This window comes from Equus asinus, chromosome 1 (genome assembly GCF_041296235.1).
Source record: "Equus asinus isolate D_3611 breed Donkey chromosome 1, EquAss-T2T_v2, whole genome shotgun sequence".
Classification (NCBI taxonomy): domain Eukaryota; kingdom Metazoa; phylum Chordata; class Mammalia; order Perissodactyla; family Equidae; genus Equus; species Equus asinus.
Genome location: NC_091790.1, coordinates 201115295 through 201136200, shown reverse-complemented (window position 1 = coordinate 201136200; position 20906 = coordinate 201115295). Strand labels below are relative to the sequence as shown.

Sequence of the window (20906 nt, the reverse complement as noted above, 5' to 3'; positions counted from 1 at the left end):
TGTCAGCAGCACGGTAAGCTGGGTTGGTGTGAGTCCCACCCTGGTCCCCGACCCCACGAGCCTGGGGCTCTCCGTAGCCCTGTGTGGAAGTGGCTGCCCAGCCAGCCTCCCCAGGAAGCACTGATCTTGCTTCTGCAATGATGCCTTTGCATTGCGCCCCCAAGTCCACACTTCTCCACTACTGAGGGGTCACAAGTCCAGGCTCTGAGCATCAGGGCAGGGACCTTGGGCCCAGGACTCCGCCTGCTGACTGAGGAACTGTTCTGTTTGCTGACTATATTCGGGAGCCTTCTCATTCCCAAACCTTCCCTCACCTCCCGGATCGCCCCAGTCATAGTCCTTCCTCCCTGGAGGAGCCCCTCCCCCGTTTAGGGGCAGCTGCAGAAGAAGGGTCAAGAAAGTGACGCTCGCGCTCTGTCCCCCATCTCTTGTCAGCATCCCTTTCAGTCCTCTGCCCAGGACCCTGGCGTCTGCTCCTGGAGGCCACTCCTCAGGCCACATCTGCCGCGCTTCCACCCAACCCCCCTGCTCGTGGGAGGCTGACTGAGGCCTGTCCTGCTTACATGACATCCCTAAATAGACTGGGCCCAGCCAGCCCCTCTCTATCCCAATCAGAACCGACCTGGCAGAGAACCAGCTCCACAGGACACTGGCCAGGGGAGAGGCCAAAGTGGCTCTCCTGACTTCATCCGGGATGCCATCCCTCGGTCCTCTGGGACTGGCTCTGGCCTCTGGGGCAGCTGCATTGTGGGCGCTGCTTCTCCCTCTACCCAACCTGCTACTCTCGCTCCTTCAAAGGCGTTATTCTCAAGAGGACTCCCAGAAACCACGTGCAAGGAAACCTCCATCTCAGGGACTGTTTCCCAGGAAACCCAACTCAAAACAACCCTAATCCTTCTCTGATAATTCTTCAAACTCAGTGTGAGCATCCGTCCCCTTTTGCTACCGTCCCATCATGCCCCCTGACCTTTGTTCTCCCTTCCTGACCAGCTCTGCGGTCAACACAGCTGTCACTTGCTATGAAACACCCGTAATGCCTCTGTCCCTTCTCTTCTGTTCTGCTTGCCTGGGGAACCCCAACACTGCGAGCGCACTCACGCAGCTGAGGATGGCTGCAGAAAATCACACACATCTCAGAAGGGCCCCGCCCCCCCAGCCTGGCATCCCACCTCACTTCTCAGTGTGTCCCCCTTTCCCACTCTGCGAGGATTATGTCACACCTCCTCCAGCCTCTCACTCAGGGACTTTTACTCTGGAGCTCACTGGCTTAGTAACTGTGTCAGACATAAGCACGTGACGACATTCTGGGCAATGAGATGTGAGGAGGAGTTGGCTGGGAGGCTTCTGAGAAAGTTTCCTCACTCCTTAGAGAGAGCACAGGAAAAAGGATGGCCTTTCCTCTTCCTCTGGGTCTGGGTGTGATTGCTGGGAACAGCTGCGGCCATCTTGCCCAGTCCCGCCAAGGATGGCTGAGCAGACAGTTGGAAAGAACCTGGGTCCTTGATGACGAAGTTGTGTCCTCAAATCAACTGAGGCTGCAGTTGAACAACCTCTAGTTATGTAAGAGAACAAACGTCTTTACTCTTTCAGGCAATTTGAATCAGGGTTCTAGAGCGGTTAAGAACATCCTACCAGCCACAATGGTCCAGTATTTCCCACCTTAAAAGAACATCCTCCCTTGACCCCGTGGCTCCCCTGCTCCAGTTACCATCTCATCTTATTCCTCTGTTCCTTTTCACGGCAATATTCTGTAAGAGTTATCTATACTTGCTTTCACCACTTCTTCACCTCCCTTCTCTTTGAGACTACTACAATCAGGCATGTCCCAGCACGCCACTGAAACAGTTTTTGTCAAGGTTACCAACAACCTCCAACCTGCCAAATCCAAATGCCTCTTCCTGTCCTGCAAACTCAACCCCTCATCCCGTTTGACATAATTAACCCCTCCCTCTCTCTTGAGAGGTTCTCTTCTCCTAGCCTCTGTGACTCCATGCTCCTCTGGTTTGCTCCCAGCTCACACCTGGGGTCTCTTTAATTCTTTGTCTACACTCCCCCTAGATCTCATACAATCCTCAGCCTTAAAATAACCTCCATGTAACAATTTGGCCGGTCTGTGTCCTCAGTTCCTGGGCAGTAGGAGTGTCTTTGTTATTCGAGGTAGGCCCTGATGTTTACCCTGATGGTTTGCGATAACGAGGTGACTCATGGTGGGCCCCTAGATAGTTTAAGTTAACAAGATGACTCAGATGGGAGCTGGACATGCCAGAGACCAACCACATGATTAGAGGGTTGGGGCTTGGAGCCCAACCTCCAGGGAGGGAACAGGGGCTGGAGAATGAGTTCAACCTCATGGCCAATAATTCAATCAATCATACGTATGTAAAGAAGCCCCAGTAAGAACTCTGGACACAGAGCTCGGATAAACTTCTCTAGCAGGCAATACCCTGAGTATTGTCACAAGTCACTGCTGGGAGGGTGACACGCCTTACTCCAGGGGGAACAGACGACAGAAGCTTTGTGTTAAGGACTCTCCCAGGGTTGGTCCTGTGGATCTCTCCTTTTGGCTGGTTCTGATTTGAATCCTTTTGCTCTAATAAAACTAATCGTAAGTATAGTGCTTTCCTGAGTTCTGTGAGTTTTTCTAGTGGATTACTGAACCTGAGGGGTTAATTTGTGCCAGGTGATGAGAAGTGAGGGTGGTCTGGGGACCCTTGAACTTGCAGCTGGTGAGAGCAGTCTTGTGGAGGATGGGGCATTTCATCTGGCTGGTTTGACCTAATTCCAGGTAGTTGGTGTCACAAGTCACTGCAACCTATAACTCCCTAACCAATCTAGTCCTGAGCTTTCTCTTGAACTTCAGACTCCCATGCTCATCTGCTACCTGACACTGCTACTTGGATGTCATTTCAAACTTAACAGGTCCAAGGTAGAACACTTGATTTACACAGCCTAAGTGGTTCTTTTCAAGGGCTCACAATTTTAGCAAAGAGACCTCCACTCACCCTGTTCTTCAGGACCCGAACCTAGGAGTCACTCTTGACTCCTCATCCACCACATACAATCCATCAGTTATATTTCCAAAGTACATCCTGAATCCGTCCACTTCTCTCCATGTGCACTGCTACCATCCAACTCTGACCAACTGTCACGTCTCCACCTGGTCTGTACCAACTCCGTTAGCTTCCTAAATCGTTTCCCTGTTTCTGGCTCTTGTTCCCCAACCTACTCCAGTCCATTCCTGAACTTCTCTTTTTAAAATGTAAGCCAGATCATGTCACTGCCCTGTTTAAGCCCTCTGTTAGGCTCCTTTCATATTAGAATAAAATCCAAACTCTAACTTGGCCCATAGGTCATAAGTGGTCAGGTTCCTCCCAGCCTATCACTCCAACCTCAGCCCCTGAAGCCACATGGCCTTTGCCCCCACCCTCCCTCTCTGGTCTTCTCTTCTCAAACAGTCCTATGGTCAACACACTACAGTATTTCTTCCCCATTGAGGTCGCTCCTGCCTTAGCCCTCCTGCCCCCACTCCCATCCTCCTGTTTTCCCTAAGTCGTTCTCATTTAGCACCCTCTGACTTTATCTTGTTTGCTGTTGGCTTGCTTATTCTCCATCACCATCCCACAAAAGGAAAGGTCCCTGGTCCTTCTTCACTGCTTATTCCAAGTGCTTGTCATACTGCAGGGCACAGAGTAGGCACTAAGTAGATATTTGTTAAATAATAGAAACTAAAAAAGGTTGGAACCACCGTTTTAACCCAAGGCAGTCAATAATGTGGGAATTTCAGGAGGGCGCTTTCAAATCAGGTTCTGTAAGTGTTGGCATCTAGGTAGGGTGGTCCAGCTCTAGGCTCCTGACCACCACTCACTCCAGAAGCACTTGGTAGCCACTGGACTCCAATGTCCTACTCATACTTCCTGCTTCGATGGCACCTCATGCACACTAACTTTGGGTGAACTAGATTTTTTTCCTGTCTTACACTAACTGTCAGAGAGCAGTTAGAGACTAATACATGCTTATTGATATATAAAATGAAGAATCCTTTTTACTAAAATGTAATGTCCAGTTAGGCTGAAGTCTGACTTTAAGTCAGACAGGACACCAGTAGGCTTGCCCAGTGGCATAGTGGTTAAGTTCACGTGCTCCACTTTGGCAGCCCCAGGTTCGGATCCTGGGCATGTACCTACACTGCTCGTCAAGTCATGCTGTGGCAGCATCCCACATATAAAATAGAGGAAGACTGGCACAGATGTTAGCTCAGTGACAATCTTCCTCAAGCAAAAACAGGAAGATTGGCAACAGATGTTAGCTTAGGGCCAATCTTCCTCACATATACAAAAAAACAAACAAAAAAACAGGACACTAGGTCTTTCTCTTGCGTATCCCAGGGCTGCGGAAGGAGGCTGGCAGGGACACGCATCACATATTTCTGTGTTTTACTTTCTACCCTCACTGCTCTCTCCCCCTCCAAAGCCTCTCCAGAAGACCCTGCCACATGATACCATGTCTTACCCAAAGCCCATCCGGCTGTCCTTGGCAACCACAACACTAGGTGGGTTTTAAACCTCAAAGAAATCACAGGTGAGACACTAATTTCACGCTCCCACACTAAGGTGTGAAAGGCAGGCCCACTCTGGGGGAAGGACGAGAAGCTCTGGTGAGAGGCTTTAATGCCTGGGCAGGCAGGAGCAGCATTTCCAGATACCACTCCCCCCCTCCCAAATTCTGGGCATCTCCTCCCAAATGCTAAGGTTTGAAGGCCTCCCAGAGATAAAACATCACAAGGCAAATTGTTCTATGACTTGGCAATCCAAACTGAAGATGTACAATAGTATAGTAATTTGCAAAGCCTTGCAATTTCCATACAGGCTTTTCTAGATCTGTCCCCACAACCACACAGGTCCCCAGGAAAAGGCTCCTCTAGGTCCACATGCTCCTATCTGACCTGGAAAAGCCAGAAGGCAGCACTGAGAGACAAAGGTTGGGGCAGAATTTCCTGGCATGTTTCACGAACTGGTACCTATGCCTTCAAGGCCACAGCTAGAAACAGTGGCCTGGGCGCTCTAGAGAATGAAGTGGAATCGACGGCTGTCACTTCTTCCTGTCCTCATGGTTAGTCTCCTGGCTTTCCCTGTCTCATCCCACCCCACCAACAGGTTAGAAAGAGGACCACTTTAAATTCTATTTTAAACTAGGGCATACACTGTTCCTCTCCCATCCCTGCCCATTCCTCCAGTCCTACCCTGCTCCTCCAGACTGAATTAAGTTGTCTCCGAGGGTGGGATCCTCTTACCTGAGCCTAAAATGGCCTTTCAGATCAGAAATAACCTATGTCCTCAGCTCTTACATGGCTTTTAAGCTCCTGGAACGTGTCAGGAGTATGGAAAAGGAACATATATTTAGCTGCCCCTTCAATACTCTGATCGACCAGAAGACACTAAGTCAGCTGTCCTGAGGGCAAGACGATGGTACTGGGTCTGGCAAGGAATGCTAGCCTGATGCTGAGAGTGTTAAATAATCTGTGAACACATGTCGGAGGTCACTGGCCAATAAATAGAGCATCAAGAAAGACCCAAGAGACCAAAGTCAGCAAGATGTTTGGTCCCATACCTGTTGGGGGAAAAGAAATCCCCTCTCCCTATTTGAGCATCAGTATCTTCACCAGGCATGCTAGGATGTCAGCTCAGGGCTGCCTTGGGTCCTCTGGCCAGCGTTTCCTAGTATGTGAGCCACCTGCTGTCATCAACTCCTGCTCAGGCACCAGTGGCTCAGCTCTCTCCCAGCCCACTCTCCTTTCCCTGCTGCTATGGAGTGAATTATATCCCCCCAAAAAGATAAGTCAAAATCCAAGCCCCCAGTACCTCAGAATGCAAACTTATTTCAAAATAGGCTCTTTCCAGATGTATTTAGTTAAAGTGAGGTCACACTGGAGCAGGGTGGGCCCTGGTCCAGTATGGCTTGTGTCCTTATAAGACTACCAGGTGAAGACACAGACACACCGAGAACACCATATGAAGACGAAGGATTGGGCTGATGCTCCCACAGGCCAAGGAATGCCAAAGATTGCCAACAAACACCAGAAGCTAGCAAGAGGCAAGCAAGGAGTCCCCGGCAGCTTTCCGAGAGGGCAGGGCCCTGCTGACCCCTGGATCTCTGGCTTCCGGCCTCCAGAATGTGAGACAATACATTTCTGTTGTTGTAAGCCACCCAGTTGCGGTCCTTTAAGACAGCCCCAGGAAGTGAACACAGCTGCCATCCTCCAAAAGGAAAGGGGACAGTGCTTTGGTGCAGACCACTGGAAGGCTCCCATAGAGAACATCACCCTGTCAGGGGGTGGGCTGAGGTGAGAACCAACCCCCTGGACAAAATACCCAAGAGTCCCGGGGGCGCGTTACTCACTGGGGCCAGAATCTAATCCAAGCTCTCCTTCCATTGAGTCGCGTGGGCCCCACGGGTATGGCTGCTCCTCCTGCTTGATCCATGACAAAATGTCATGTGCTGAGATCAGAGACTCTGTTCATGGAAAGACGGCAGTCTTAGATTCTGTTCATTTCCACTGAGCATCCTCTCAAAAAGGTTTGAAAACCACTACATGCAAACGCCACCGCTCCGACTCGCAGGGCACGTGGTGGTTGTGTGTCTGTGTTTCATTTACCGGCCGTCCTCCTCCTGTCAAATGCCTTCATAAATGGGATCTCACTTGTGCTTGCTACATCTCAAATTGGCCAGAGAAGACGAGGCTCGTCCCAAAGTCTGTGCAGAGCTGGAGCCAGGATTAGAACCTAGTTCCTCCAGCTCTGTCACCGAGCCCCAGAGCAACCTGTGGTCCAGGACAGGTCGGGGAAGTCTGGTCTCTGAAGGCCCACGGGACTTGTGGATGAGTGGCAGGACTTAAGAATCAGCAATGGCAGAAGCAGCGAGCAAAGTTCATTGTAAGAACTGCAGTGGCGACGGCGGCCCGTTATCAGGAAGGGTCAGCCTTCCCTTCTGCCCTGGACCCCTCGATTCCTCATTGTAAAGTGGCAGAACTGACAAACTACAAGGGATGCTAGACTTTACGTCTGGTCTTCTCCTCCTGGGATGTGGGGTGGGATGAGACTTTGGGGTCATAACTAGCAAGTGAGATGACATTGGATTTCTCCAGCTCTGTGAGCCTATGTGAACACACAGACACACACACACACATACACACATGGCCCCAGGCGGGTGCAGCTTTCCTATTGTTCTTTTATGCTTCCCTATGTGCCTGGACCCTCCCTACAAGTTTCATGGAAGATATCTAACTAGTTAGTATTTATTTAAGAAAAATTCCAGAAAAATGGCAATTTCTTTCTTTCTGTCACAGAAATATAGACAACTTTTAAGAGGCTTTTTGGTTATATTTATTGTTCAAAAATCAGTGCTGAAATAATTTTAGTATCACTTACAGTGACACAACAAATTATCGATTTAATGATTCCTTTAAAAAGATCCCCTCCACTTTACTAATGGCTATATCCCAAAATCTGTACACAAAGTCACAAACTGAGGAACATGTTGTATTTTATTCTCTGAGCCTCTTATCGACCTTTAACCAAATATGACTCAGTCAGCTTGATTTCCCACCACTTACGAAAGGCGGCCAAGGGGCTGCCTGTCCTTGATGTCCACTCTGGCATCTCGCTCACCTGAATTGGGGTCCGTTGGAATATCTCTCTCTGCCAAATCCTGCTGATCCCACACGCACGGGTGCTCCTCCTGTTTAATCCGGGACAGGAGGTCCTGGGCAGAGGCTGGTGAGTCTGCTTGTGGGACAGAGCAGCACAGGCGTTAGGGGACACGAAAAGGCCCACAAGGTGATGCTTTCAATACATCTCTCACTTCATAAAATTATTTCTTTTCCTTAAAAATCAGGTATCATTAAATTATATGCTAATTAATTATAGGTTTAAGTCAGCTTGGCCCCAATTAATGGGACTTTTGCTGCAAATAAGTGGATACTATGGGGGAGGGACATAACGATGACCTCAGGAACATCTTTCTGTGCTTCAGAAACCAACATCCTTAGAGTGAGGTTCATGCTTGAATACTGAGCACCACCACGGAAAGAGGTACTCCTCACGAGGTGACTTTCCAGGAAAGCAGCACCTTCCACAAAGCCTTTGATCCTAAACATTTTAACAAGATTTTTCTAAGATGTATCCTACATCTTCTTTCTTCTGCAGTCTATTAAACGTCATTGGCCCTTTATTGCCTCCTTCTCTCTTAAAGATCTCTTTGAAGACAGAAACACCGTGATGCTTTCCAGGAACATGCCCGATAACAACAGCACGGGCTTTCCTCTGCTTAGAGGCTGTTGTCCCTGACCTATGACTAAGGGGGGTGAGGTTTGTGGAGCTCTCACCTGTAGATAAGTAAAGAGCTACAGTACGTTCATTTATCTGTGATGGTTAATTTTATGTGTCCGCTTGGCTGGCACAGTACCCAGATATTTAGCCAAACATTCTAGATGTTTCTGTGAAGGCATTTTTTTTAGATGAGATTAATATTTAAATTGATAGACTTTGAATAAAGCAGATTACCCTCCATAACACAGGTGGGGCTCATCCCACCAGCTGAAGGGCTTAATAGAAAAAGACTGACCTCCCCCGAGGAAGAGAGAATCCAGCCAGCAGACTGCTTGGGTCTCCAGCCTGCCAGCCCACCCTGCGGATTCTGGACATACCAGCCTCCACAATCTGAGAAGCCAATTCCTTAAAACCAGACAATCGATCAATCTGTCTCTCTCCACACAAACACACACACACACACACACACATTCCCTCCCCCTACTGGTTCTCTGGAGAACTCTGACTAATATACATCTGTTCTACCAGAGTTCTCGCATACAGAGTCCAGCTGGCATGCCATCTAAGACACACTATCTGGTCTACCCCGCAGGCCTGCAGCCGTGCGGGTGCCTGGCACAGAGGCAGCAGCCTGTAAATACTCGTGTAAAACAGCAACAGCTCTTCCCGGTCAGGAGCAGGTCTTATGGACCACTACATTCCCTTACCCACAGAGCCGCATAAAGCGCCTTATACTCAGTACTTCTGCCCTGATATTGCTTTTCGAGGAGAGGAAGGAATAGTTAAAAACTGATATTACAAAGAAAAGAGGAAACAGAACAAGCTAAGCCCAGATGGGCCCGCAAATCATCAGTGCCGTGTGCCATGTTTGTGCCATGGGAAAATCCTGTTTCTCTGCCCCTCCTGGATCCACAGCTCTTCCATTCCCAGCTCGCGCGTCGGCCTGGCACACACGACAGACAGAGCTAGGGGCCTGCAGACCTGCTGGACCTTGCCTCTCCCGTCCAGGTTTGGGAGGCTACTCAGTCACTCACCAGAAATGGCCTCTGTGGGGATGGCCCTCTCCTCCAGGACCCGCTGGCCCCGGACACACAGGGACTCCTCCCGCTTCACCTGAGAGGATGCGTCCTGTGCAGGCACCAGGGGTTCTGCTCCTGGAGACAGAGAATCACATCACCTGGTGTCTTTTTTCTGAATGACTGTCACCCGGACATTCTTGGGGTGAGGAGTACAGCTGACAGCACTTGCCAGGGAAGAGCACAGGGGTCTCGGGTTCCTGCGGGTGACTGCAGGGTACCCCAAGGAGCAGAAGGTCCTACTTGCAGAGAAGTGATCAACATTCAGGACAAATGAATGTTTGAAAGGCGTAGGCCAAGCAACTAAATGAGGTGAGATAAGGTGGGGAGAGAGTTCTGGGAACAGCCCCATGTTGTGTTGGGTGCTAATCAGGATGAGGCCATAAGTTTGACCTCTGTGTAGGAGTCATCTGTCCTTGTTTTTCACCCCAGTCAGAAAGAGTTGGCCAGACACAGACACACACACTCACACACATATGCACTCACTCACACATACATATGTGATTAGTAAGAAGTTAGACTGGGCAAAGAGATGCAACCCAGCCTCATTTTTGGATGGATAATGCACAGCATCCTTATGCATAAAAGACAATGACATATCTTCTATGTAGACCCCAAGACAAGACAAACAGGGCATTTTCCTCTTATGATGGTCTATGGTGTGACGTACTAGCCTGGCAGGAGACAGCTCAGGCAGCAGGAAAGCGACTAGATGAGAAATGGAAGACGTGAATCCTGGTTTCAACCCCCAGCCCAGCAGATGAGTCACTTGACCGGTCTGGCTCTCAGTGTGTTCACTGCATCCACGAAATGGGCATAATGGTCCCTGTTCCATCTCGCACACAGCGATGGATAATAACTCAGCGGAACCATTGAGGTTACAGTGCTTTAAGTGTGAGAGGTTACCACGGCTGCTGACCTCAAACACTTGCACTGCTTGAAGATGGGGACCGAGCCATTTAGATGAAATGTTCAGAAGAGGCAAATCCGCAGACACAGAGTCGACTGGTGGTTGCCAGGGGTTGGGGAGGAAAGGGAAATGAGAGGGACTGCTAATGGGGATGGGGTTTCCTATGATGAAAAGGTTCTAGAATTAGACGGTGATAACGGTTGCACAACTCTATGAACCACTGAATTACACACTTTAAAAGAGTGAATTTACGTATGTGAATTATATCTCAATAAAGAGAAATGACTGGGAGGGAGGGGGCTGTCCTGGAGCTGACTTCTAAGGGAAGTTTCAGTGACAATGCTCTCCTCTTAGAAAGGAGGAGGACAGAGGGCACAGACAGGTGAAAGTTCATACGATAAGGCAGAGAATACAGTGAGAGTACCACATTTCACCCGGTCCAACTCTGCACAAGAGAGTTGAGGCCCTGAGAAAAGACCCCAAGGGCAGAGCTGGGACTGGAACCCTAGCACCTTCCATCCCAGGTGGAAATGCTGACCAAGTGTAATGCTCTCAGAAAGTGGATTTTCTCAAGACAAGTGATTCCTTCTTGAGTGAGGAGAAAGCTCTGAAGGGTAAGTCTGCCTGTGATGCACGGGTCTGTGTGAGAATGGGATGATGATACGGAGATACTAACTAAGCAAGAAGCACCAGGCAGCAGCAAACTGTGTCCGTGCAGACTCCCTTCCACCCTCTTGTCCACCTGCCTCGGGCTGGGCCCGGGCTGCTCCCAGGCCTCGGGTCACTTACTGCTGGTTGCTGCCAGGCCTGGGAGGCTGCAAGCCTGGCCTTCCTCTTCTCTTCACCCAGCTCACCTAGGCATCCAGAGCTGCATGGCTCTAACCCAAAAGACAAACATCCATGTGCACTTCCGAGCCCTACAATCTCTCCCTGACAAATTTCAATAGCAGCAGAACCACAAGCAACTCAAGAGAAGCCCTCCTGAACTCACACAGGGGTGGCAGGGCTTCTAGCCTGCCCCGCCCTGGACCCAGGGCCCTTTCCAGCTGCCATCACCTGTGTCTGGATCCATTAGGATTTCTCTCTCTTCTGGATCTCGTTGCTCCCACATGCAAGGCTCTTCCCTGGGCTCAGCCTGGGTTGGAGCATCTGGCTTGGGCACTGGACCCTCCGAGTCTGGAATGAGTTGGAAGGGAAGGAAGGACTGAGTGAAGTCGACCAATGGGTCCCAATCAAGGGCAGTGGCAGAACTCTCCCCTCTCCCAACTTCCCTGCCCGCCGGAGTGCCCCTCTAGGTGGTAGCAATTATGTGAGTGTGTCAGGTGACCTCTTATGAGGAACCTTGAAAACAAGTCAACAGATCCCCCAATTTCTGGTGTAGAAATAGGTGGTCTCTGAAAGCCAACAGCAGACTGACTGTGGCTCATCCAAGGCTGTTGGGATGTAGTGTGTAGTGAAGTGCAAATGATGCTATTTCTATTCCAAAATAAGGAGTAACATAGCGTTCAATTCTATAGTGATAGGCTCTATAACTGGGTTTTTAATTTTCATCCTATTACAAATCATTCTATCTTCCTAGCATTATAACAAACAGTTTCTTGAGTTTCCATTAGGTATAGACATGCAACACCTTGCCCAGGTGGTGTGAAGATGGGTTGATAAGCATTTCACTCCCCTCTCCAGAGGCTGCTCGCCACAGAGGAGGGAAGGTGTCCTTACCCAGGGACATCAGGGTTTTATAGTTCTCCTTCACAAGGTTGTTGTAAAGCTCCTTCTGCCATTCGTCCAAGTTCTTCCACTCGTCCTCAGAGAAGTAAACAGCAATGTCGACAAAAGTCACCGGAACCTAGGCCAACAAGAGCTTTACTCGGGTCCCTCCTGCTTGCTTCTCCCCCCACCCTCCCTTCACAGGCCACGGGCCCATTCTGCCCCAGAACCTGCCTTTGCTGTCCAGGGGCCCCCATCCTCCAAATCCCAGCCCCGTCCATTCCAACGGAGTCGCTCCACCCTATTCCCGATCTTCTCGTGCTTCCAAAACAATGATGGCCAACACTGCCTTTTATTTTTAAACATTTTACCATATCCTTTGTAATTTCACTTTTAGGTAAATTGGGTCCCTAAGCATAGACCTGAAGTCAGGGTGCGGCTTGTGGCACTCAGGGTGACAGAGCCGTGGTAGGATCTCAGTAGGTATCAGTGAGCCAAAGACATAAAACCCTGTTATAAAACTGTATTTCTGGTCAGGTCACCTCTGGTAAACAGTAATATTTTTGTCATTAAACATGTAAAATTTAAAGGCATGTGCGAAAGCTCCAGGATCTGGCTCTGTTTTGTTCACCGCCATATCCCAAGCATCCAGAAGCACACCGTTTGGAGCCAGTAAACATTTGTTGGGTGGGTTGAATAGTACCGCCAATACTAGGAAGTTCCACTGCAGCCTGAGTCACCCATCATCTAACGTTGGTCGCTTGTTATTCCAGGTAGTCTCATCTGTTACAGAAAGCTCTTATTTCAATTTGACAAGGATCCTTGTCTGTACTCATATCAGTCACTCACCAGCATGGCCTCAACTTGGACCAAGTGGCTCAAAATGGTTTCACTTCCATGACCTTAATAACTGAACTTCCCTTCTCCGACCACAGAGCCTTACCTCCCACCACTTTCACATCCCTCCTGGACCAGCCCTTCACTCTCACTCTGAAATCCAACCCCTCAATTCTCCCTCAAGCCCTAATTCTAGTTGATCAGTCTTGGTACCTGCACATACAAGGCCAAAGATCACCTATATGGCACCTTGTCCGACTTTTTAGAAAAATACAGTCCTCTGGGCACGAGGCCCACAGGTGCACAGGGGGGTGAGTGGGCAACACCTTTACATGGGTCAGAAACGCCAGCCCTTGCATCAGGTGCTTATGCCTTAAGGGCATCCTATGCACACCGCTTGCCACCTACTGACTGCTGGCTCATCAGCCATCTTTGGAAACAGAACCAGAATTTCTAGTTCCCTGGACCTTCTGCCAGACTTGGGCAAATCCCCAACCTGGGAAAACTGACCACTCTCCTCATTTTAATTCCCTGCTGCTAGATAAAAGTCCCAAAATTCTTCACTGCTTCCTCTTCCTCCCCCAAGACCAAGGTCCTGCCCTTGCCCTTCCCTGTTCCTTCACTGTTTCCTTGGCAATTTCACTCCTTTCACAACTTCAATGATTACCTCTTTGCAGATGACACTCTTCAACTTTCCTTGCTCCCTTCAAAGTCCACATTTCAACAGCCTTCTGCGTGGCTCCATCTAATCATCTTTTAAGTACCTCAAACTAAATGTACCCAAAACCAAGTTCATTAGCTTTTCCAACATGCCAACTCCTCTGCCTCACTTCACCATTTCTGTGGAGGGTCAAAACTCTGGAGTCACATTCTCACAGTGGAATAGCCATCACTTTGGAAAAAGCCCCCATGCCAGGATACAGTGGGAGTCTGAGACGTGGTCCAAGACGGCAGGGAGCCTACAGTCCAGCTGGACGGACAAGACTATCCATGAGTTATCTGTGAACCACTTAACAAACACAACAGGATCCAAGAGGCACAAAGGATCTGAGAGACGATCAGCCTTCCTTGAATCTGACAAGGAGGATGCATCTAGCACGGCCAAGAGTACACAATGAATTAGAACTACTGTCAGCAATAATAATTAACATTCTTTATGGTTTATGTCCATAAGTTCTTTGATAGTCCCTTCAAAAAACAGAGCCTCATTCTCCTCCCCTTGAGTGTGGGCAGAATTTAGTGACTCGCTTCTAACAAATAAATGAAGAGGTGATAGTGACAACGTCTGAGATTAGGTCATTAAAGACACTGCAGCCTCCACGCTGGTCTCTCTCTTTTGGATCACTAACTTTGGGGGAAGCCAGCTGCCATGTCATGAGAATGCTCAAGCAGCTGTGTGGGGCGGCACACACAGTGAGGAACTAAAGCTTCCTGCCCACAGCCAAGTGACTGAGCCATCCTGCAAGTGGACCCTCCAGTCCCAGTCAAGCCTTCAGATGACCACAGCCCCAGTCAATAGCTTGACTATAACTTTATGAGACTTCCAGCCAAATCACCCAACTAAGCTGCTCCCAAATTCCTGACCCACCAAAACTGCAAAATGATAAATAATAATTTTTTAGCCTGCTAAGTTCTGGGGTAATTTGTTAAACAGCAAGAGATAAATAATACACATAATACAACAGGATGGTGTTGTCCCATCAACAAAATCAGTTAATCCTCACAACTCCATCCAGTAAGCATATCATCATCTTGACGTTACAGATGAGAACGCTGAAATTCAGAGGGACCATCTGGGAATTATTTATTTATACTTCACCTTTTTCAAAAGAGGAATTGAAGAGGCTCAGAGACAACAAAAAACATACCTGACCAGGAAAACCAGTGCATGGCAAAGCCAAGGTTCACACCCCAGTCCTCTGATTCCAGATCCCAGGACCACTCCATCGTTCCGTGAGGGCACACGTCAACTCAAGACTCCTGACGCCTGATCCAACGCACACAACACCCAACGGTGCCAAGTGAGGACACAGCGCCCAGTTACAACATGCCACACAGACAAGAGGAAAGGGCAGTGTGTAAGGAGACCTGATTGTGCCGGACAAGCAACATAAGCCAAACCACACGGAAAACGAGGCCCTGTGGGCTGCAGGGGCAGGGAGCATTTTAGGGAGGAACCAGAGCCACTATTGCAAGTCAGCTCCGTGAAGCCGCAATCAATCACTGTTAAACAAGTCCTCGGCAAAATCACTGGGTTGGTCACCTCAGCAGATTCAAAGACACAGAAGACCCGGCTCCTTACATGCAAGTGTGAGCTGTCCAGCTGGAAGGAGTCACTCGGCAAATATTTTTTGCATATCGACTATAAGCCAGGTACCATCACAGCCACGGAAACACATCAGTGAACCAAGCAGAATTTACATTCTGGTTGCAGAAAATCAACCAAGAAGACAAAAAAGGAAGTAAATATTTAAGATGGCTTGTGGCACAAGTGCTTTGGAGAAAATGAGAGCAAGGACAAGGAAGAGTGTCCTGGGGGTGGGGTGACATCGTTCTTTTGTATTGGGTGGCCACAGAAGGACACACTGATCAAGTGACGACCGAGCAGCTACCCAGGGAAGGAGCTTTTACAGTGGAGGAAAGTCCCTGAGGTGGGACTGTGTGGTATGCTGGCAGAACCGCAAGAGGCCGGTGAGCTGGAGGAGTAGACAAGAGGGAGTGGAGTGGAGATGAGGACGGAAAGGTGCGGCTGGAGAGAAAGGGCCACTGACAGAACAGGGGCTTTCATGGTGAATACAACAGGAACCCATTTGGGGGTTTTAAGCAGAGGTGTAATATGACTGATTTATATTTTAAAAGGCTCACTCTGGGCCGGCCTGGTGGCACAGCAGTTAATTTCGCACGTTCCGCTTCTCGGCGGACCGGGGTTCACTGGTTCGGATCCCAGGTACGGACATGGCACCACTTGGCATGCCATGCTGCGGTAGGCGTCCCACATATAAAGTGGAGGAAGATGCGCGTGGATGTTAGCTCAGGGCTAGGCTTCCTCAGCAAAAAGAAGAGGATTGGCAGCAGTTAGCTCAGGGCTAATCTTCCTCACAAAAAAAAAAAAGGCTCACTCCGACTGCTCTGCTGAGAATAGATTATATGGGGTGGGGGACAAGGACAGAGACAAGGAGACCAGGCAGGAGGCCACGGTAATAATCAGATGAGAGGTGATGGTGTCTCTGACTAGACAATGGCAGGATTAGTGGAGGTGGGGAGGGGTGGTCAGACTGGCTATATTTTGAAGAAAAATCAGACAGTGTTTATCGGAAGTATATATATTGGAAGCAGGGGGTGAGAAAGAGAGGAGGCAACTATGACTCCAAGGCTTCTGGCTTGAGCAACTGGAAGGATGGAGCCGTCTTCAGCAGAGATGAGAACGACTTTGTATACAACGGTTTCAGGTGGAAGATCAAGGGGTCAGTTTGGTCACGTTAAACGTAAGCTATTTACTGATGTCTTGATGGAGATGCTGAATTAGCACTTGGGAATGTGAATCAAGAAGGAAGTCTGAGCAAGATACAGAGAAAGAGTGGGAAGAAAAGACTGCATTTGAGAGTTGACAGCACACAGGCTGCATTTAAAACCCTGAGACTGGATGAAATCACAAGGGAAGGAGTGTAGACAACGAGCAAAACCTCAAGACCAAGCCCTGGACCACTGCAAACATAAGAAGTCAGGAAAAGGAGGTGGAACCAGCGAAGAAGACTGAGAAGGAGCAGCTGGTGAGGTGGGAAAAGAATCAAGAGAGGTGTCCCGGAGTCACCGGAGAAGGTTTTTCAAGGTGGGACTGGTCACCTGCACGAAATGCTGCTGACAGGCAGGGAGGATGAAGACTGAGCACCAACTACTGGCTTTAATACCATGGACATCATTAGGGCTTTGGCAAGACCAATAGGATGGAGAGGTGGGTGACTGGCATGGGTGCCAAGGAGAATGATCCGATTACCAATTTACTGAAATACTGAGAATAGAGGAACACATTAAATGAGACCACAGAGGATGCAATCAGTGGAATCCAGACAGTGAGAAACTCAACAGGATGGACAGCCTAGTTTCTTCCACAGAGAAACTGCAAGGAAAACTGAAAGAGATGGAGGAGGAACCTATAGATTAAAAAAAAGACTTAAGAGACATAGAAATCACAATTTGTAGACTTTAAGTTCTGACTCAAACAAATAGAAAAAAAAATTATTGGGGGCCAACCCAGTGGCATAGTAATTAAGTTCGCGTACTCTGCATCAGTGGCCTAGGGTTTGCAGGTTCAGATCCCAGGTGTGGACCTGTGTACCACTCATCAAGCCATGCTGTGGCTACATCCCACATATAAAATAGAGAAAAACTGGCACTGATGTTAGCTCAGGGACAATCTTCCTCACCAAAAAAAAAAATTATAACATTTTTGGAAGAAGTGAAAATTTAAACACCAATTAGATATTGGAGTAGGTTGAGGTTTTTGTTATGGTGGTGATAATATTGAGATTATTATTTTTTAAAAAGAGTTTTGACCTTTTTGCTACATACTGAAATATTTACAAATACAATGATTTCTATCTAATATTTGCTTCACAAAATAAAACGGAAGGGGAACATGGGTAAGAATTTAGAGGAAATAAGATTGGTCAAGAGTTGATAAGTATTGAAGCTGGATGACGGGTTCATGAGGGTTTGTTACACTATTCTATTTACTTTTGCATATGTTTGCATTTTCTATAATAAAAAGGTTAAAAAAGGATAGGAGAGAAAATGGGGAAGAAAGAACTGGAGAGAGCAAACATAGACTACCCATTTAAGGAATTCTGTGCTAAAGAGGAGCAGAGAAACATGGCACTAAGCAGAAGAGATGCAGGGTCTGCGGAGGGTTATTCTTAGAGACGGGCAATGTTCCACGCTGGTGGGAAGCAACCGGTAGAGAGGGAAAAGTTGACGATGCAGAGGAGAAGGTAGAAAACCCCCAGCGATGTCCTGCAGTTAGTGCAGGGAGGAGGACGAGCCCACAGTACCAGGGAGGGCAGGGGACACGAGGCAGGTGGACAGAGGAATGTGGTAGCTACATGTGAAGTCCCTTTTGAGTGACTCCGGTTTCTCAGTGGACTAGAAAGAAGGGTCTTCGACTGAGAGGGCAGTGTAGATGAGCCGGGGGGAGTAGGGGAGTGAATGGAAGAGGAAATGGAGCAGGAATTAGGAACTGTGACAGGGCCCACCAGAGGGTCGTGGTGGTGACTCTCAAGAGATTCCAGACAGTGTGGTTTTGGGTCTGTCTCAACCAAATTCAGACGAGCATAGACAAAGCTAACCAATGACAAATGGTCGTTTGTAGGTGCCAGGTGGAAAACCCAAGCACCAAGAGCTGCAGGAGTTTGCAGACACCCAGCCACCTCAGGGAGGGGCTGGAAACAGTGACAGTAAAGACTCAATGACAGAGACATGCAGGCTCTGTGGGACACTGTGGAGGCCAGCCTCACCGAGGTAGAACATTCTAGACTAGGCTGTTCAAGTGGAGACAGGCTTTAAGAAGACACTGAAATTAAACAACAGGGAGCTAGAGAAGTTCATGAGAAGGACCGACAGGATCAGATCAAGAGTTCTGTTCACATGTGCTGGTCCTCACCTCCATCCCTGCCCCTAGGGACTGCCACATACCTTGGGGACCTCCCCCTTGCTGCCCGGGGGCAGCCGCAGGACCCAGAAGTTCCTGTTCCTCAGCAGGTTCTCCATGTTCTCCAGCCGCCTCTGCAGCAGCCCGTACTCCTGCAGCAGGGTCCCCAGCACGGCCCACTTGCTCTCCATGTGGTTCCCGAACTCCACAGCAGTCTTCTCACAGTCGGCCAGCTTCTTCTCGGCTGTCCCCGTCCGTCCCTCCAGATTCAGCAGCTGGCTGGCCTGGGCATCCACCTTCCTCTCCACGGCCTGAATGGCGGCCACCACGGTCCAGAGTGAGATCTCTGCTGTGGGCAGCTGGGGCTCTCTCATCATGCGGTCAGGGAAGACGGGGGCCCTATCTGGGAAGGGTGGGAACTGAAAAGGCATTGGTCGCCGGGCGTCCATGTCCCATTCTTGAGCCTGTGTGCAGAGGGAGAAAGTGATAGCCTGGGATGAGACCCTGTGAGAGGGGGAGGGTGGCCTGAGAGCAGGGGACAACTAATCAAATGCCACAGATTCTCGTTCTTCTGCCAAGCCCCGCCTCTCAGGCTGTGGTGTTCAGTAATGTCCCAGCCACAGCTCGAGCAGCCACCCACCCAACCTCCGCATTTCCTGCCTGCAAGAGTCAGGCTGGTCACTGTTTACCCACCTCAACCCTTGGCAAGTCAAGGCCATGGACCCTGGCCTAAAACATCATATACCACTTTCTTTGACGAGAACAGCTGCTTTCTTCAAGGCTAGACTTAGTGATGGACTCTTTAGGGTGCCTAGTGTTTTCTGTTTCAAAGTAAGAATTTTCATGGAAGTCATCTGACCCTAATCTTCCCAGCAATCTCTAAGCAAGTTAAGGCAAGAATGATTATCTCCGCTTTAAAGATGATAAAATGGAGGCACAGAGAAGGGGCTGGTCATTCCACAACATCTCACTTCATGTCAACTGGAGCAGCCCTATGAGCTGCAGGTAACAAAAAGCACAGTTCAGGTAAGTGTGCTGCCACCACTTCCAGCAGGGCCACGGCCAAGGGAGACACTAGAGAGCCCAAGCAAGAGAGTAGACAAGCAGCCTTCTTCCATATACAACTATTTACTCATATTTTCCAAAGTGAAAATAGATTTGCAAAAACCTGTCACTTACTGCAGAAAGGAGGAGGGGACATCCCTAAGAGGAAGAGTAGACCTCCCAGCCCCCTCCCTGCTTCCTCGGGGAGCAGTACCCCATGGCCCAGGGCCTCCCCCCAGCTCTCAGCTCCCTCATCCTGGAAGGCAAAGGTGCAGGTTGGGAGCTGAGCCCTATGACCAAGAGAGGGTGGTCACAATTCACCGGTGACCTGGGAACTGGCCTTGTACTGTACCAGCTTACTGGACAACAGCAGGGCTGATAACCGCCTCTCCTTGCCACATGGGCTGCGAGGTGGGGTCATTTTCTGTTTTCCCTGTTGCTGCTGAAGAGGCCCTCAGGCTGGGCAAAGTGGAGGCCTGCTGCTTAGAGGTGACCTGGACAGGCCAGGGACAGGCATGCCAGCTGCCCTCCACAACCTGGAGCAGCTGTGACAGCCACAGAGGGACACCCCACAGCTTCCAGGGAATCTCTCCAGGACATGGGTGAGAGGAGAGCAGGGCCCTGGGCCCCAGACCCTGCTACTTCAGAGGCAGCAGTATTTCCATCAATGCCGCCCACTTGGGCTAATTCAGGCTTCACTCCTGCCTGGCCCACAGAAGGGGACAAGGGCTGGCAGGGGAAGTTTAGAAAGTCCCTGGGCCCAGTTTCCTTCTCGCAGGTTTGGAGACCTAAAGCTGAAAAACGATCAAATACAACACAGCAACTCCTGGCCGACTTGTCAGAACCAGGCCACCAGCACGCGTCCAGCCCGCGGTCAGCTCCCACGCTCTCCCCGTGGGAAAGCTCCCACAGGCCTCACTCCTCGTGTCTTACACAAGATTCTGGGGCACTGGTTCTCAAACTGGTCTGCTCCTTAAGATCCTCAGGGAGTTTTAAGAAATGACTGCATCGTGCTCTCAACCCCCGAGAGGCTGATGTAACTGGTTTGGGACAAGGCTTGGACGTGAGGATTCTTAAAAGCTGCTCAGGTGATTCTAACGTGCAGCCAAGTTTGCCAACCACTGGAAAGAAGGCAAAGCCACCTCTCGATGGCCCCTTCTCCCTGCCACACCCGGGGCGAGGGAAAAGTGAATTCTTCGGTGTACCGGGTGAAAGCTGGCAACACAGCAGGGCAATCCCGTTCCGTCGGAGCGCCTGCAGTGTACACCCGAGGGCCACTCGGTGCGCAGCCGGCCCCGGCCCGAGCGCGCCGCAAACCCGGGCCGGGCTGTGACGCGGCCGCGGCTCCGCCAGCTGCCGGGCCC

At 49.7% G+C, this 20906-nt stretch overlaps 1 protein-coding gene across 2 annotated transcripts in view; it reads right to left on the bottom strand.

Moving 5' to 3' along the window:
* Positions 1-20906, bottom strand: part of ZNF282 (zinc finger protein 282) — a 28149-nt gene that overhangs the window by 5836 nt on the left and 1407 nt on the right. Inside the window, exons 2-7 of one of the 2 annotated variants that reach the window (XM_070515387.1) lie at positions 18543-18962; positions 12030-12156; positions 11367-11486; positions 9359-9478; positions 7665-7781; positions 6397-6510 (exon numbers count right to left, since the gene is read on the bottom strand). In XM_070515387.1, coding sequence (XP_070371488.1) covers positions 6397-6510; positions 7665-7781; positions 9359-9478; positions 11367-11486; positions 12030-12156; positions 18543-18962 — 1018 coding nt within the window. The remainder of the gene's footprint in view (positions 1-6396; positions 6511-7664; positions 7782-9358; positions 9479-11366; positions 11487-12029; positions 12157-18542; positions 18963-20906) is intronic. The other variant, XM_044764900.2, reaches the window with a different exon arrangement.